We start from the raw sequence: 17,186 nt of genomic DNA on the forward strand, positions 1-17,186 counted from the left end.
TTGTTACAAGAACTAATTTCCCTAAACAACATATATGGGATGAAATATCTTGATATGTCCTATATTATATGTATCTATAATAAAAAGTAAAGGGAAGGAGAATAGTCTAATATGAGTAAATAAGTTAAAATAATTGGAGTTAAGAAATTAATCAACTTTGTTTATATGAATGCCAATAATTTTTATTTAAATTTTGCAAAATGGATTTCAAAAAACTTCGGGAAATATACTTTATAATCCACCCACAATTTTATTTCTGGATCTGGAGCAGAATCTCGAGAGCTGAAAAATAAAACAACGGAACGTTAATAAGTTTAATTCAAATCCATATGTCGTTTTGTGATATGTAAATCGAAGTATAAATCCACCACCATTATTGTGACAGTTGTTGTAACAATTGTTGTTGTACTAGATTTATTGCATGTTCTTTGATTTATTTGATGAAGTTTAGTTAAAGTTACGCATTTTCTGTGACGTAACCAATACGAAACAATTATGTAAACATTCTATGACGTAAACGCAATACAAAAATTTTAGGACGTCCAGGTGCATATCGTAAATTCGGCTCGACTGGTATCCCGTCTCAGTCTGGATCGACCGTTCCGCAAAAACAACCAGGCTCATCTGTACCAGGTGTACCAGGTGGGGTAGGTAAAAAGTCCGTGCCTTTCGCACCCGGTTCGCAAGGGATTCGACCCTCGGACGCGATCGAAATAGCTCCAGGGGACGTACCTTGGAGGCGCGCCGGTGACCGTCCGCAGCCCGTTCTCGTCGAGGAGCTGCCCAAACCGAGACAGGTCCAACCGTGGACCGAAGAACAAATAGTGTTGAAGAAAGCGGAGATCGTTCTGTTCAAAGAGCAGGTTAAGGAGAAACTTGAGGAGGTACAGCTGAAACCAACACAGCCTGTACCCAAAGAAATACCGAGAGCGACTTTGGAGAGTGTTGAACTAAAGCCAGCGCCTTTGAAGAAACTCGACGAGTCCTTGCTACACAAGGACGCCGTTGATGCGGCGCAACTGTGGGCGAAGCCACCTAAAAGTCAACCAGTCTCGCACATAGAAGATAAGACTCTTCTAGATCGCGAAGTTATAGAGCGAGAAAAGGTCAGTCATGTGCCGAAAGATGTTGAGGTAAAAGATTGGAGAAAGCCGAAACAAGAAGAAAAGTTTGACGTTAAAACTGTTGAAGGACGTCAGCCATTCGTCAAGCAAGATTCAGTGGAAATTGATATTGACACAGTCATCACGAAAACACCTCAACATGTGGTGAAATCGTCCGGTCCACAGCCTCAGCAAGCGAAAATCATACCGTGGATCGAGGAGAAAATTTCATTAAAACCAGCACCTAAAGATCAAATAGCCAAATTGAAAGAAATCCCAAAAGAAAAATTAGAAGAAGTTGTGCTGAAGCCGGTTACGCTTGAGGAGATATTGGCACTGAAACAGGCTAAGTTAGAACAGCCCAGGCAACCTGGGGAACCCATTCCTTGGACTGAAGAGGATATAGATCTGAAACCAACTCCCCAAGAGAAGAAAGAAATTCCAAAAGAAACACTTGAGGAAGTTCAGTTAAAGCCAGTGAAGCTTCCTGACATAGAGGACGTTCAACTTATTCCTCTACGGCTTCCTGGGGAACCCATTCCATGGACTGAAGAAGAGATTAATCTTAAACCCGCTTTACCAGAGAAGAAAGAGATCCCGAAAGAGACTTTGGAAGAAGTTGTTTTAAAACCAGTTGCTAAACTTGCCGAAGGAGAACCCTTGGAACAACCTCAAGTGGCTGAAAGAAAGCCTGGTGAACCTATACCTTGGACCGAAGAGCCGATTAGTCTCAAACCAACAATTCCTGAAAAGAAGGAAGTTCCCAAGGCAGTAATAGAAGAAGTTGCTCTGAAACCTACACCGTTAGCTCCTGCAGTTTCCGAGCAAGTACCACAAAGTCTGGAACGACAACCGGGAGAACCATTGCCATGGATAGAAGAGCCCGTCAGTTTAAAACCAACAATTCCTGAAAGGAAAGAAATTCCAAAAGCAAAGTTAGAGGAAGTTTCATTAAAACCAGTTATCAAACCATCAGATGTAATAGATACCAATAAATCGACAGAAGAACTTCTGCGAAAGCCGGGTGAACCTGTACCATGGACTGAGGAAGAAATACAACTAAAACCAACAGAAATACAGAAGAAAGAAGTTTCTAAAGAACAATTACCGGAGGTCGCGTTGAAATCCTTCAAACAAGATGTGAAACAGGATGACATTCAACAAACTCAGCTTGAAACTGTTGTCACTAAACAACAAGAAGTCACCAAAACGAAAGAAGTATCCAAAGCACAGCTCCAACATATTGAAGACAGAACTGTGTTGGATATTAGAGAACACAAAACTGAAACCACTGAAAAAGAGTTACGATTCAAAGAATGGGAAAGAGGAATCAAGAAAGAACAGACAACTTTGACTGAACAAGTGACGGAGAAAAGTCATGAATTTTTAGAAGACAAACTAACACCGAAACCATGGCAACGTGGGCCCAAACCAGAGGAAGAACAACCAAAAGAGGTTCCTAAGAAAGAGGAAGCGGTACCTTGGAACCAGCAGGAAATCGTACTCAAAAAGACTACAATCGAAAGAAAACAAATTACTAAAGAACAACTAGAACAAATTGATCTTAAACCGAAAAAAGTCCCTGTCCAAAAGGTTGAAGATAAGACATTGCTGGAGATACATCAAAGAGAAGAAGTTAGTCAGGAATCAAAATTGGAAGCAAAAGATTGGATAAGAAGTCCAAAACAAGAAGCATTGCCCGAAAAGCTTCCTAAACAGGTAACGGAAGACAAAACCATCCTAGATATGAAGCAACACGAAAAAGTCGACCAAGAATCTAAGCTCGAAGAGAAGTCATGGACCAGAGGTCCAAAAACAACTCCAAAGAAAGAACAGCCCATTCCAGTGGTTGAAGATAAAACAATATTAGATATCCGACAGAAGGAACATGTTATACAGGAAGTTAAACCCGAAGAAAAGGCATGGCCTAAGGTACCAAAGAGTGAAAAGGAAAAACCAAAAGAAGTACCGAAGAAAGAAGAAATAGTACCGTGGAACAAACAGGAAGTTGTTCTCAAGAAAACCACAATTGAAAGAAAGGAGACCAAAAAAGAGCAAGTCGAACAGGTTCAGCTTAAACCAACTAAAGAACCACTGCAACAAGTTGAGGATAAAACTTTGCTTAATATTCAACAAAGAGAAGAAGTTTTCCAGGAAAACAAGTTGGAAACAAAGAGTTGGACTAGAGGTCCCAAAGTACCAGAAGAAACGCCTTCGGATATTTCACATCAAGTTACTGAAGATAAAACAATTATAGACGTGAAGGAGAAGGAGCAGATAGTCCAAGAATCTAAACCTGAAGAAAAAGCATGGCCCAGAGGACCAAAAGCAGAAGTACCAGTACAAAATGCTGAAGACAAAACATTATTAGATATTCAACAGAAGGAACAACTCATACAAGAACTTAAACCCGAAGAAAAACCATGGCCGAGGGGACCAAAAACCGAAGAGAAAAAACCAAAAGAAATACCTAAGACAGAAGAAACTGTACCATGGAACAAACAGGAAGTTGTTCTTAAGAAAACCACAATTGAAAGAAAGGAGACCAAAAAGGAGCAAGTTGAACAGGTTCAGCTTAAACCAACTAAAGAACCAGTACAGCAAGTCGAGGATAAAACTTTGCTTGATATAAAACAAAGAGAAGAAGTTATTCAAGAGAGCAAACTTGAAACAAAGACCTGGGTCAGAAGTCCAAAAGCTCCGGAACAAACACCCCCTGAGATACCACGTCAGATAGATGAAGATAAAACGATTCTAGACCTGAAGGAGAAAGAGCAGGTCAAACAAGAACCTAAACCAGAAGAAAAAGCTTGGCGCAGGGGACCGAAACCAGTACCAACAGAAGAAAAAATTGAGTCTGTTCCTGAAATACCCATACAAAAAGTTGAAGATAAAGCCGTGTTAGACATTACAGGAAAGGAGCAAATATCTCAAGAGCCAAAACTGGAAGAGAGACCTTGGAGAAGAAGTCCAAAGCCTGTCGAAGAACAAACACCAGCACAGCAAGAAAAACCAGACACTACTTTAGTACAAGGTCAAGTAACTGAGGCACCTAAACCAAAAGAAAAACCAAAACCTAAACAAATACCCCATAAAGAGGAACCAGTACCTTGGAATAAACAGGATATTAGTTTGAAGAAGACTCCAAGACAAGAAAAGGAGGCTCCAGTCGAGCAACCAGAAGAAGTAAAGCTAAAACCAACTCGTCGAAAACCAGATGTATCCGAGTCTAAACTGAAAGAACCATCCAGTGAAGAGAAGGAATCGGTCGAGGAGAAGAAACCAGAAGCGAGATCTTGGAGAAGAGGTGAAAAGCCTAAAGAAGATAAACCAAAAGAAGTGCCGCATGTAGAAGAGTTACATATTACAGAGCTTCCAGAAGAAGTACGTAAGACGAAAGTCATAGATGGAGGTATTGAAAAAGAAACGGTTATTAAAAAGCGTACTTTTAAAAAGAGAGTCGGGGATACTGAAGAAACAACTCACATTGTCACAGTGGAAGAAGTGGGTAAAATACCACAAACCACTGTGGTTGTCGAGGAGAAGATAGTACCTAAAGAGAAACTTGATCAACCTATTTATGTAGTTGAAGAATTTCCAACTACTGTTAAAGAATCCACCGTAATTGATCAGGGAATACCCAAGAAAACGGTTGAAACCAAACGTGTTATTCAAACTAAAAAGGAAGGTAAGAAAGAGATAACTCAGATCGTAAAGACAGAAAAAGAAGGGGAAAAACCAACAACGGTGGTTACTGTGAAAGAAGAACTTTTGCGAAAAGAAGAATCTGTTGTCGAACCAGAATATGTAGTTGAAGAACTGCCCGTTCACATTGAGGAAACTGTTGTTGTTGATGCGGGAAGGCTCACCAAACAAGTTGTGAAAAAAAGAACTATCAAAAAGTCCAAAGATGGAAAGCAGGAAACCACGGAAATTGTTACAGTAGAACAAGACGGAAAGAGGCCCCGACACACTACAATAACTGAAGAACGTCCGTTAGGGCCAGAAGAGACAGACGAGCCTATATATATTGTCGAGGAAGTTCCAGCTCAAATTACCGAAACTACTGTAATTGAAGAGGGTGTACCTATAAAACAAATCACTAAAAAGAGGGTAATACGACGAAGAAAAGGCGACAAAGAACAAGTAACCGAAATTGTTACTGTGGAAAAAGAAGGCAAGGAACCCAAATCTACAGTAACGGTTCTGGAGAAAGAACCAGAACCAACAAAGGAAATCGAGAAACCAGAAGTGAGACCTTGGAGAAGAGGTGAAAAAACTAAAGAAGAAAAACCAAAAGCAGAAAAACCAAAAGAAGTTCCTATAGTGGAAGAGCTACATATTACAGAGCTTCCAGAAGAAGTACGTAAGACGAAGGTCATCGATGGAGGTATTGAAAAAGAAAAGGTTGTTAAAAAACGTACTTTTAAAAAGAGGGTCGGCGATACTGAAGAAACAACTCACATTGTTACAGTGGAAGAAGTAGGTAAAATACCACAGACAACTGTTATTGTTGAAGAGAAGATAGTACCTAAAGAGAAACTTGATCAACCTATTTATGTAGTTGAAGAATTACCAACTATTATTAAAGAATCCACCATAATTGAACAGGGTACACCCAAGAAAAACGTTGAAACCAAACGTATCATTCAGACTAAAAAGGAAGGTAAGAAAGAGGTAACTCAGATCGTAAAGACAGAAAAAGATGGAGAAAAACCGACAACGGTGGTTACTGTGAAAGAAGAATCTTTGCGAAAAGAAGAACCCATTGTCGAACCAGAATATATAGTCGAAGAACTGCCCGTTCACATTGAGGAAACTGTTGTTCTTGATGCGGGAAGGCTCACCAAAGAAGTTGTGAAAAAAAGAACTATCAAAAAATCTAAAGATGGAAAGCAGGAAATTACGGAGATTGTTACAGTAGAAGAAGATGGAAAGATACCTCAGCACACTATTACTACTGAAGAACGGCCTTTAGAACCAGAAGAGGCAGACGAGCCTGTACATATTATCGAGGAAGTTCCAGCTCAAATCACTGAAACAATTGTGATTGAAGAGGGTGTACCTGTAAAACAAATATCCAAAAAGAGGGTAATACGCAAAAGAAAGGGCGACAAAGAACAAGTAACCGAAATTGTCACTGTGGAAAAAGAAGGCAAGGAACCCGAATCTACTGTAACGGTACTTGAAGAAGAACCAAAACAGACTAAGAAACCCAAGAGACCTGTACCAGAACGTAAAGAAGAACCCGTTCCTTGGACAGAACAAAAGGTGCAGCTTAAACCTTCTAAACCCCGCAAAAAGCAAACCCCTCAAGAGAAACCCGAAGAAGTTCAACTACAACCAGTCAAGACTAAAGATATCCCTGTCACCGAACAGGTGGTTATTGAAGAACTTCCTGAAGAAATTCAGGTTTCTACGATAATTGATCAAGGTGTATCCAAACAGAAAATCACAAAGAAGCGTACAATAAAGAAACGCACCGACAATAAAGAAGAAACCACCCATATCGTGACAGTCGAGGAAGAAGGAAAAGTTCCTCAAACCACTGTTATCGTCGAGGATCAGGAATTACCCAGAGATATTCCAAAAGTGCCCATATATATAGTTGAAGAGCTGCCAGAACAAGTACACGAAACTACTGTTATCGAAGAAGGAATTCCGAAAAAGAAAGTCGAAAAGAAACGCGTTATACATACGAAAAAAGATGGCAAAAAGGAAATAACAGAAATTGTGACGATACAAAAGGGCGATGAGAAACCAGAGACAACTGTTACTATTAGAGAGAAACGACTTCAAGAAGTTGAAACTGTCGATGAGCCAGAATATATAGTTGAAGAGTTACCAGTGCAAATACACGAAACAGCCGTTGTTGATGGACAAAAAATCACCAAACAAATTGTCAAAAAACGTACGTTACAAAAAACCAAAGATGGTGTAAAAGAAACTACTCAGATTATAACAAAACACGATGAGAACGAAGAACCAGAATACGTTGTTACTGTAGAGGAGGAACCCCTTCCTAAAGATGCTATAGTTGAGGAACCATCTTACGCAGTCAAAGAACTGCCAGTAGAAACATATGAAACAACAGTTGTAGAAGAAGGTATTCCTAAAAAACAAATAATTAAAAAGCGTATCATTGAAAAACGCAAAGGAGACAAGAAACAAATTACGGAAATAGTAACAGTAGAACAAGAGGACAAACAGCCCGAAACCAAAGTTACGGTGACCGAGGAAGTTGTCGAAGCGAAGAAACCAAAGAAGATCCCTGAGCGAAAAGAAGAAATCATTCCTTGGACTGAACAAATACAGCTCAAGAAGGCCAAACCGAAGAAACAAGTCCTCCCTGAGAAATCTCTTGAAGAAGTTCGACTTGAACCCGTAGAAAAAGACACACCAATAGAGGAAGTCGTCGAAGAACTCCCAGAACAAGTTCAAGAAACGACCATCATCGATCAAGGTGTTTCGAAAAAACAGATCACCAAAAAACGCGTTTTCAAAAAACGACGCGGAAGTAAAGAGCAGACTACCGAAATTCTGACAGTTCAAGAAGAAGGTAAAACTCCCCAAACAACAGTCACTGTGGAGGAAGAAACATTGCCCGAAGATAAGCAAGAACAACCAGTGTATATTGTGGAGGAACTTCCGCAAGAGGTCCAAGAAACTGTCGTAGTGGAAGAAGGTATTCCTAAAAAACGCATAGAGAAGAAACGGACAATTAAAGTCACTAAAGGCGCTAAGCAAGAAATTACTGAAATTGTTACTCGGGAACAAGAAGGCAAAAAGCCAGAAACAGTGGTAGAGATACGAGAAATCGAAGCACCAGCCGATGAAGTTCCCAAAGAACCTTCTGAAATTGTTGAAGAATTACCAGTAAAAATTCAAGAAACTGTCATTGTTGAAGATGGAAAAATTAAGAAAAGGATTGAGAAGAAACGAACTCTTAAGAAAATTAAAGAGGGTAAGGAGGAAATCACTCAAATAGTTACTGTAGAAGAGGAAGGTAAGAAGCCAGAAACGACAGTTACAGTTCAAGAAGATGTAGCTCCCGAGGACACCGTGAAAGAGCAAGTTGTGGAGATACCAGAAGAAATTAAACAGGTAACAGTTATCGATGAAGGCATTGAAAAGAAAAAGATTGTCAAGAAACGTGTCATTAAGAAAAAGAAGGATGGCAAAGACGAAACCACTGAAATCCTAACGGTGGAAGAAGAGGGTAAAGAACCGCTCACATCAGTTACTGTTACCGAAGAAATTGTATCAGTGGAAGAAAGGAAACCCAAACGAAAACCAGTTGTTGAGGAAAAGAAAGATATTCCTTGGACCGAACAGATTAAACTTAAGAAAGCTCCTAAAGTAAAGAAGCCTGAAATTGAGAAGCCTGAGGAAGTTTATCTGAAGCCTGTTGAAAAGGAGGTTGTCGAGGATCAGCCTCTTGTCGTTGAGGAACTTCCAGAACAAATTCAACAAGTTACCATCATTGACAAAGGTGTTGAAAAGAAACAGGTTACAAAGAAACGGGTTATCAAGGCATTTAAGGGTGATAAGAAAGAAATTACACAAATAACCACCGTGGAAGAAGAGGGCAAGGCTCCTGTAACTACAGTTACTGTTCAAGAAGAATCAGTAACGGAAGAAAAACCTTACCAGCCTGAATATGTTGTACAAGAACTACCTCTGGAAATCCAAGAAAGCACTGTGGTAGACCAAGGTGTTGTTAAGAAGCGCGTTCAGAAAAAACGTGTTATTAAAACTAGGAGAGGTAGTAAAGAGGAAATAACCCAAATTATTACAACGCAGGATGAAGGTAAACAACCTGAAACTACCGTGATTACGACAGAAAATGAACGGCCTATTGAAGAGACACCAGAGGAACCTCAATATATTGTTAAGGAGTTACCAGTAGAAGTCCACGAAACTATCAAGTTTGAAGACGGAGTACCTAAAAAGAAAATAGAGAAGAAACGCACAATTAAGAAGCGGAAAGACGGTAAAGAAGAGATTACACAAATTGTTACAGTGGAAGAAGAAGGAAAGCAACCAGAGACATCGGTTGTCATACAAGAAGAAACCACGCCTCTTGAAGATACAGAAGACGTAGTCATAGAACAACCTGAACAGGTTGAGGAGGTTGAATATGTAGACAAAGGTATTATTAAAAAGAAGGTGGTGAAAAAGCGCGTTATCAACAAGAAAAAGGGCGATAAAACCGAAACTACAGAGATACTAACTGTCCAAGAAGAAGGACAAGAACCAGAAACAACGGTTAAGGTTTCCGAAGAACCCATTCTAGAGGAAAAGAAACCAAAACCAAAGCGTATAGTCGAGGAACCAAAAGATGTCCCCTGGACTGAACAGGTTAAATTAAAGAAGGCTTCTAAGGTTAAGAAGCCGGTCGCTGAGAAACCAGAAGATGTGCAGCTAAAACCGGTTAAAAAGGAAGTTGAAGAAGACAAACCTCTTGTCATTAAGGAACTTCCCGAAGAAATTCAACAAGTCACTGTTGTAGAAGGAGAAGTTGAGAAGAAACAGACCACCAAAAAACGCGTTATTAAAAAGAGAAGGGGTGATAAAGAAGAAACAATTGAAATAGTGACAGTAGAAGAAGCAGGTAAATCACCACAAACCACCGTTACTGTGGAAGAACAACAAATTCCAGAAGAAAAGGTAGAGGAACCCGTGTATGTCGTTCAAGAATTACCCGAAGAGGTCCAAGAAACTACTGTCATCGAACAAGGTGTTGTAAAGAAGAAAGTGCAAAAGAAACGGGTAATTAAAACTAGAAAAGGTGACAAAGAAGAAATTGCCGAGATATTAACTACTGAAGTTGAAGGTAAAACACCTGAAACTGTGATGACTATTGAGGAAATTGATGTGCCTGCAGATAAAGTACCAGAACAAGCAGAATACATCGTAGAAGAACTGCCAGTAGAAATAAATGAAACTGTGGTAGTTGATAAAGGCGTACATAAAAAGAAAATCGAAAAGAAACGAACTATCAAAAAGAAGAAGGACGGCAAAGAACAAATTACTCAAATCATAACAGTGAGCGAGGAAGGAAAGCAGCCCGTAACGTCCGTAGAAACTTTCGAGACTCCCTTACCAACAGAGGAAATTCCTCAATCGCCACTTATCGAAGAAATGCCCGAAGAAGTACAAGAGAGACTAGTTACTTCACAGGGTGTCACTACCAAGAGAATTGTGAAGAAACGAGTACTAAAAAAGAAGAAGGGCGACAAAGATGAGACCACCGAAATCGTAACAGTTGAGGAAGAGGGCAAGAAACCTGAAACAACTGTTACTGTTTATGATGATCAGAAACCCGAAGTACAACCTGAAAAAGTTGTTGTAGAGGAATTACCGCAAGAAATTTTGGAAACTACTGTGGTTGATGCAGGTAAAGTGAAGAAACAAATCGTGAAGAAACGAACATTGAAGAAACGCAAAGGTGATAAAGAGGAAACTACGCATATAGTAACTGTTGAAGAGGAAGGACGAGCACCGGAAACTACCGTGACAATTGAAGAACAGGCAATTCCTGAACAGGATACCAAAAAACCAGTGTATGTCGTCGAGGAATTGCCCGAAGAAATTAAGGAAACTACCGTCATAGTAGCAGGAAAACCCAAGAAGAAAATCGAAAAGAAACGGTTAATCAAAACCAGAAAAGGTGACAAACAGGAAATTACACAAATCGTAACAACAGAACAAGAAGGTGAGAAACCTCAAACTGTAGTAACAATCGAAGAAATCGAAACGCCAAAAGATCAGGTCCCCGAACAACCGGAGCAAGTCGTTGAAGAACTTCCAGTCGAAATCAAAGAATCTGTCGTCGTGGAAGAAGGCATCGTAAAGAAAAAGGTACAAAAGAAACGTACTCTTAAACGAAAGAAGGATGGCAAGGAACAAACAACTGAAATTATTGTGGTTGAAGAGGAAGGGAAACAACCAGAAACTACAATCGTTGTACACGAAGAAGCTCTACCCATTGAAGAGCCGGAGGAAATTCCCATAATAGAGGAATTACCAGAAGATGTTCAAGAAACCACAGTTGTCGATAAGGGCGTTATCAAGAAGAAAATAATTAAAAAACGAATTATAAAGAAACGTAAGGGCAGCAAAGATGAAACCACTGAAATCGTTACTCAAGAAGAGGAAGGTAAAGCTCCCGAGGTTCAAGTGACGGTCATCGAAGATATACCGAAAAAAACAAAACGACTCAAGGAGAAACCAGCACCCGAAGAAGTTACTGAATTCGTCGAGGAATTACCAGAACAAATTCAGGAAACCACCGTTATAGATAAGGATGTTGTTACCAAGAAAGTAACTAAAAAGCGAGTGATTAAGAAGAGACGTGGAAGTAAAGAAGAAACAACACATATAGTTACAGTAGAAGAAGAAGGAAAGAGCCCTGAAATTACCGTCACAGTCGAAGAAGAAGAAACAATCCAACAACCTATTTATGCTGTTGAGGAAATGCCTGAAGAAATCTTCCAAACAGTAGTTATCGAAAAGGGAGTGCCCAAAAAGAAGACACAAAAGAAAAGAGTCATCAAAACAACCAAAGGTACAAAACAAGAAATCGCAGAAATTTTAACAGTTGAAGAAGAGGGCAAAGCCCCAGAAACAACTATAAATATTGAAGAAATTGAGGCACCCGCCGAGGAACCCCAACCAGAATTTATAGTAGAAGAATTACCTTTACAGATACAAGAAACTGTTGTTATGGAAGACGGAACGCCCAAGAAAAAGATCCAAAAGAAGAGGACTATAAAAAAGAAAAAAGACGGCAAAGAGCAAATAACAGAAATACTCACCACCGAGGAAGAGGGTAAACAACCCGAGGTCTCTATTATAACGAAAGAAGAAGAATCACTACCTAGGGAAGAACAACCAAGATTAATCGAGTTTCCTGAGGAAGTTAAAGAAACTACTGTTATGGAAAAGGGAGACATTAGGAAGAAGGTTGTAAAGAAACGTGTAATTAAGAAGAGAAAAGGTAGTAAAGACGAAACTACTGAGATTCTGACAGTGGAAGAGGAAGGAAAACAACCGCAAATTAGTGTTATAGTTAAAGAGGAGGAGGTGCCAGAAGACGAGAAACCAAGAACAAAAATATTCGAACAGAAACCAGACCTACCTTGGACCGAACAAGTAAAATTGAAACCGACCAAGAAAGCTCAGAAAAAAGTTACCAAAGACAAACTGGAAGATGTTGAATTACAACCGCTGAAGCCCAAAGAAATTCAACCTGAAAAACCAACAGTTACAATTGAGGAATTGCCCCAAGAAATTCAAGAAACCACTGTTATCGAGGAAGGAGTTCCTAAGAAGAAAATTGTTAAGAAACGTATCATTAAGAAGAGAAAGGGTAGCAAGGAGGAAACAACACAGATTGTTACAGTCCAGGAGGAAGGAAAAGCTCCTGAAGTCACTGTAGTAGAAGAACAAAGAGACGTACCATCAGATGTGCAGGAACAACCGATTTATTCTGTTGAAGAATTGCCAGAACAAGTCTATGAAACCACTGTTGTTGATAAAGGCGTTACCAAAAAGAAGACCATGAAAAAACGCGTGATAAAAACAAGAAAGGACGGTAAGGAAGAAATCACGGAAATCGTGACAACACAAAAGGGCAACGAACAACCTGAAACTATTGTATCTATTCAGGAACAACCAGCGCCTGATGATGAGGTGCAACTTCAATATTTGGTCGAAGAAATGCCTCTTCAAATTCAAGAAACGGTTGTTGTCGAAGGTGGTGTCACAAGGAAAAAGGTACAGAAGAAACGCACCATCAAAAAGAAGAAAGACGACGGCAAGGAACAAGTTACAGAAATCGTAACAATAGAAGAAGAAGGCAAAGCTCCACAAACAACTGTGGAGATACATGAAATTGAGGCACCTGAAACGATCGAGGAACCAGAAAAGCCCGTTATCGAGGAGCTTCCTGAGGAGTTTCGCGAAACCGTCATTGTTGACGAGGGCGTGACTAAGAAGAAACGCATCAAGAAACGAGTCCTCAAAACTCGCAAGGGCAGCAAAGATGAAATCACGGAAATACTCACTGTTGAGGAAGAAGGTAAACAACCAGAAACCACAGTTACAGTGACCGAGGAAGAATTACCGGAAGAAGAAAAACCTAAAAAGCAACCAAAGACAAAGAAAACCAAGAAGGTGAGAAAGACCGAAGACACACTGGTAACCAAGGAAGGTTACTTGTTTGTGCCAACCCTCTCAGAGACAGAAGAAGCCAAACCGAAAGATGTCATAGACATGGTGCAAGTTGAGCTTATCAAGAAGGTTCTAGCTAAAGACCTACCAGACCATGTCTTCGCCGAGGAAGCACCCAAATATGTTGTTAAGGAGTTACCTGAAGAAATACAAGAAACTGTTGTAGTCGAGCATGGTGTACCTCGTAAGAAGGTAACTAAAAAGCGTGTTATTAAGAAGAGACGCGGTAGCAAAGAAGAAACCACTCAGATTGTTTCTGTGGAGGAAGAAGGAAGAGCTCCTCAAACTACAGTGACAGTTGAAGAGGAAACAGTACCCGACGACAAACCAGAACAACCAATTTACGCCATCCAGGAGCTACCAGAACAAGTCTTCGAGACATCTGTCGTTGAAGATGGCGTTCGCAAGAAGAAAGTACAAAAGAAACGAGTTATTAAAACAAAGAAAGGAGGTAAAGAGGAAGTAACGGAAATAGTGGTTACTGAACAGGAAGGTCGCCAACCTGAGACGACTGTTACTATTCATGAAAAGGAATTTTCTGCTGATGAACCAACGGAGTTTCAACCAGAATATTTGGTTGAAGAGCTACCTGTTCAAGTACAAGAAACTATTGTAATTGATAAAGGCATACCAAAGCGCAGGATTGAGAAGAAGCGAACTATCAAGAAACGTAAAGGCGATAAAGAAGAAACCACTCAAATTGTCACCGTAGAAGAAGAAGGAAAGAAACCTGAAATGACTGTGACAGTCGAGGAGAAACCTCTGGAGAAAGTACCCGAACAAACGTCCTACGAAGTGGAAGAAATGCCACTTGATATTCAAGAAACTACTGTTGTTGACGAAGGTGTTACAAAGAAGAAAATCATCAAGAAAAGAGTCATCAAAAAGAAGAAGGGTGACAAGGAGGAAAAAACCGAAATTCTAACTGTCGAAGAAGAAGGCAAGCTTCCGGAAACAACAGTTGTTGTTGAGGAGTTACCAATAATTGAAGAACAAAAGAAACCTAAAAAGAAGTCAAAACCAAAGAAACCAGAAGAAGTTTCATGGGCTGATGTTAAACTAAAGCCAACCAAGAAGGGCGAGAAACAGTTAGAACAGCCGGAATTAGAGAAAGTCGATCTGAAACCTTTCGAGATTCCGGAAGAAGAAGTACCGGTACTTAAGGTGGAAGAATTACCACTGGAAATCAAAGAAACCACAGTTATTGATCAGTCCGGTGTCGCTAAGAAGAAGGTCATAAAGAAAAGGGTTATTAAGAAACAGAAAGGCGATAAACAAGAAAGAACCGAAATTGTTACAGTGGAAGAGGAAGGGGAACAGCCACGAACATCCGTGGTAATTGAGGAACTGTCTCCTGAAAAAGAGGCTCCTCTCTATGTTGTTGAGGAATATCCAGAAGTAGTGCAAGAAACCGTAGTGATCGAAGACGGTAAACCTAAGAAGAAGGTCACGAAAAAACGCAAAATTGTCAAGAAAGATGGAGACAAGCGGGAAACTACCGAAATAATAACTGTAGAAAAAGAAGGCGAGAAACCTCAAACTACAGTCACAATTGAAGAAGATACTTCACCGATCGAACAGAAGGAAGAAATACCAGAATATACCGTCGAGGAACTACCTCTAGAAATCCAAGAAACTGTTACAGTGGAAGAAGGCGTTCCCAAGAAGAAAGTAGTGAAAAAGCGCAAAATTAAGAAGCGCAAGGGTGATCAAGAAGAAACGACCGAAATAGTAACGGTAGAAGAAGAGGGCAAGCAACCAGAAACAATCGTGTCTGTAATAGAGGAGGAAGTTCCAGAAGAAAAGCCATCCAAGTTAGTGGTTGAGGAACTCCCAGAAGAAGTACAAGAAACTACTGTTCTTGAAGAGGGCAAGCCGAAAAAGAAGACCGTGAAAAAGCGTAAGATCAAGAAGAAGGATGGAGACAAAGAGGAGACTACAGAAATTGTAACTGTAGAGGAAGAGGGCAAGCAACCAGAAGTAAGTGTATCCGTTATTGTGGAAACGGTAACGGAAGTGGAAGACACTATAGTGCTGAAAGTAGACGAGGATAAACCTCAGAAACCGAAACGTACAAAAATACTAACATCTCAAGAAGAGGAAAAGCCAACAGCCATCAAACTTAAACCGGTCAGCAAACCTGAAAAACCACAGAAAGCCGAAGTGGAAGAGTTTGCCTTACCAGAATTGGTCAAACTGAAACCAGCAGCCAAAGCAGAAAAACCCGAAGAGGAAGAAGACTTCGAGAAAGTAGTTTTAAAGCCGGTAGATCAGCCAGAGCTACAAGAGGCTGTAGTAGTCGAGAAAAAGAAGAAGGAAAAGAGAAGAAAGAAGGAGGATATAGTGCTGGAAGAAATTCCAGATGCGGAAAGATATGTGCCTGAAGTGGCTGAAAAGATAGAGTTTGAAGAGAAACCAAAAGAGAAGCCAGAGGAAGAGATCGCTCCTTGGAGAAAACAACAGAAACCCAAACCAGAACAGCAAGCTGAAGAGGTCCCTGGATTGAAGCTCGGAAAAGGTAAGATACCAAAACAAGAAGACGTTATGGAGGAGGTTAAGCTGAAACCCGTGAAACGGGATAAGAAAACGAAAGAAGAGGCTCCTGAAAAATCGAAACCGATAAAATTACCGGAAGGTGACCATAAGCCTAAAGACTACAAAAAAGGTGAATTTGAACTTTCACCTAAAGAACAAGAAGCCAAACCGACCTCCGAAGACATTACAGTTACTGACCTCAAACCTACTGAAATCGAGGAGGAGGTTCACGAGCCTGATGAAACCACACCCTGGAGACGAACGCCCAAGAAAAAGACGGAAGAAATTCCCGAGGTCAAGGAATGGCCCAGGGGTAAAAGGAAACCCTTGCCAGAAGAACCCAAAGAGGAAATCAAACTTAAACCTGTTCCTAGAGAGAAACCTGAAGAAGAAGAATTTAAGGTGACCACCGAAGATGTTAAAACTGACAGGGCTTATGAAGTACCTGAGGCTGAACATGAGGACGCTCTCGAATTGAAACGTCCAGAAATCAAGGAAATCACTGAGGTCGAGGTAATTAAGACCAAGAAAAGGAAACCTAAGAAGAAGGATAAACCAACCGAAGAGGAAGAAGAGCCGGAATTGATACCGACTAAACTAGATGATTTTGAGGAGATTCCCCAGGTGCCTGAGGTATCCCAGACTGAAATCACCTTGGCTGAAAAGAAGGAAGCCCCTGTGGAAATACTGGACAAACCTAAAGAAGAACAACCGGAAGTTCAGGAAGACTTCCGTTCAGATATTAAGGTCCAGGTGGTATCCAAGAAAGTCAAGACAGAGAAGAAGCGCGTTGTTAAGTTCGATGACAGCCAACCTCTGCCAGAATTAGAGATTATATCTCAGAGACGTACCACGGAAGTCACGGATAAAATACCGGACGAAGAACTGACGGAACATGAAGGTTTACGCGAAGAAACCACCATTCATACCTCGCTGGTTCAGAAAACTCTCGGTAAACGCGTCAAATCGAAAACGGTTGCGCCGCGATTTATAAAACGGGTCGAACCGGTGGTCGCGGAAGAGGGTCAACCCACCAAACTGGTGTGTACGGTCGAGGGCACGCCCTTCCCTGATATTACCTGGTACAAGAACGAAGCCGTATTCGAAGCTAATGAGCGCGTGACCATCAGCGTCACGGAGAACACGGTTACCTTGGAATTCTCCAAGGTGGAACCCCAGGATGTCGCCGTGTATTCATGCAGGGCCACTAATCTTGGAGGGGTGGCCACCTCCACGGCTAATTTAGTCATATTAGGTACCAGAAGGCGTTTGTTTGAAAGCTTTGCCGTTTTTTCTCACAAAAATGCCTTG

At 40.6% G+C, this 17,186-nt stretch overlaps 1 protein-coding gene across 1 annotated transcript in view; it reads left to right on the plus strand.

The window, feature by feature from the left end:
* LOC143197894 (uncharacterized) overlaps positions 1-17,186 on the plus strand; it is a 316,954-nt gene that overhangs the window by 237,730 nt on the left and 62,038 nt on the right. Inside the window, exon 70 of the mRNA XM_076406689.1 lies at positions 538-17,130. Coding sequence (XP_076262804.1) covers positions 538-17,130 — 16,593 coding nt within the window. The remainder of the gene's footprint in view (positions 1-537; positions 17,131-17,186) is intronic.

Source organism: Rhynchophorus ferrugineus, unplaced genomic scaffold (genome assembly GCF_030347505.1).
Source record: "Rhynchophorus ferrugineus isolate W39M unplaced genomic scaffold, kcgeb_rfMv2 rfM6, whole genome shotgun sequence".
Classification (NCBI taxonomy): Eukaryota; Metazoa; Arthropoda; class Insecta; order Coleoptera; family Curculionidae; genus Rhynchophorus; species Rhynchophorus ferrugineus.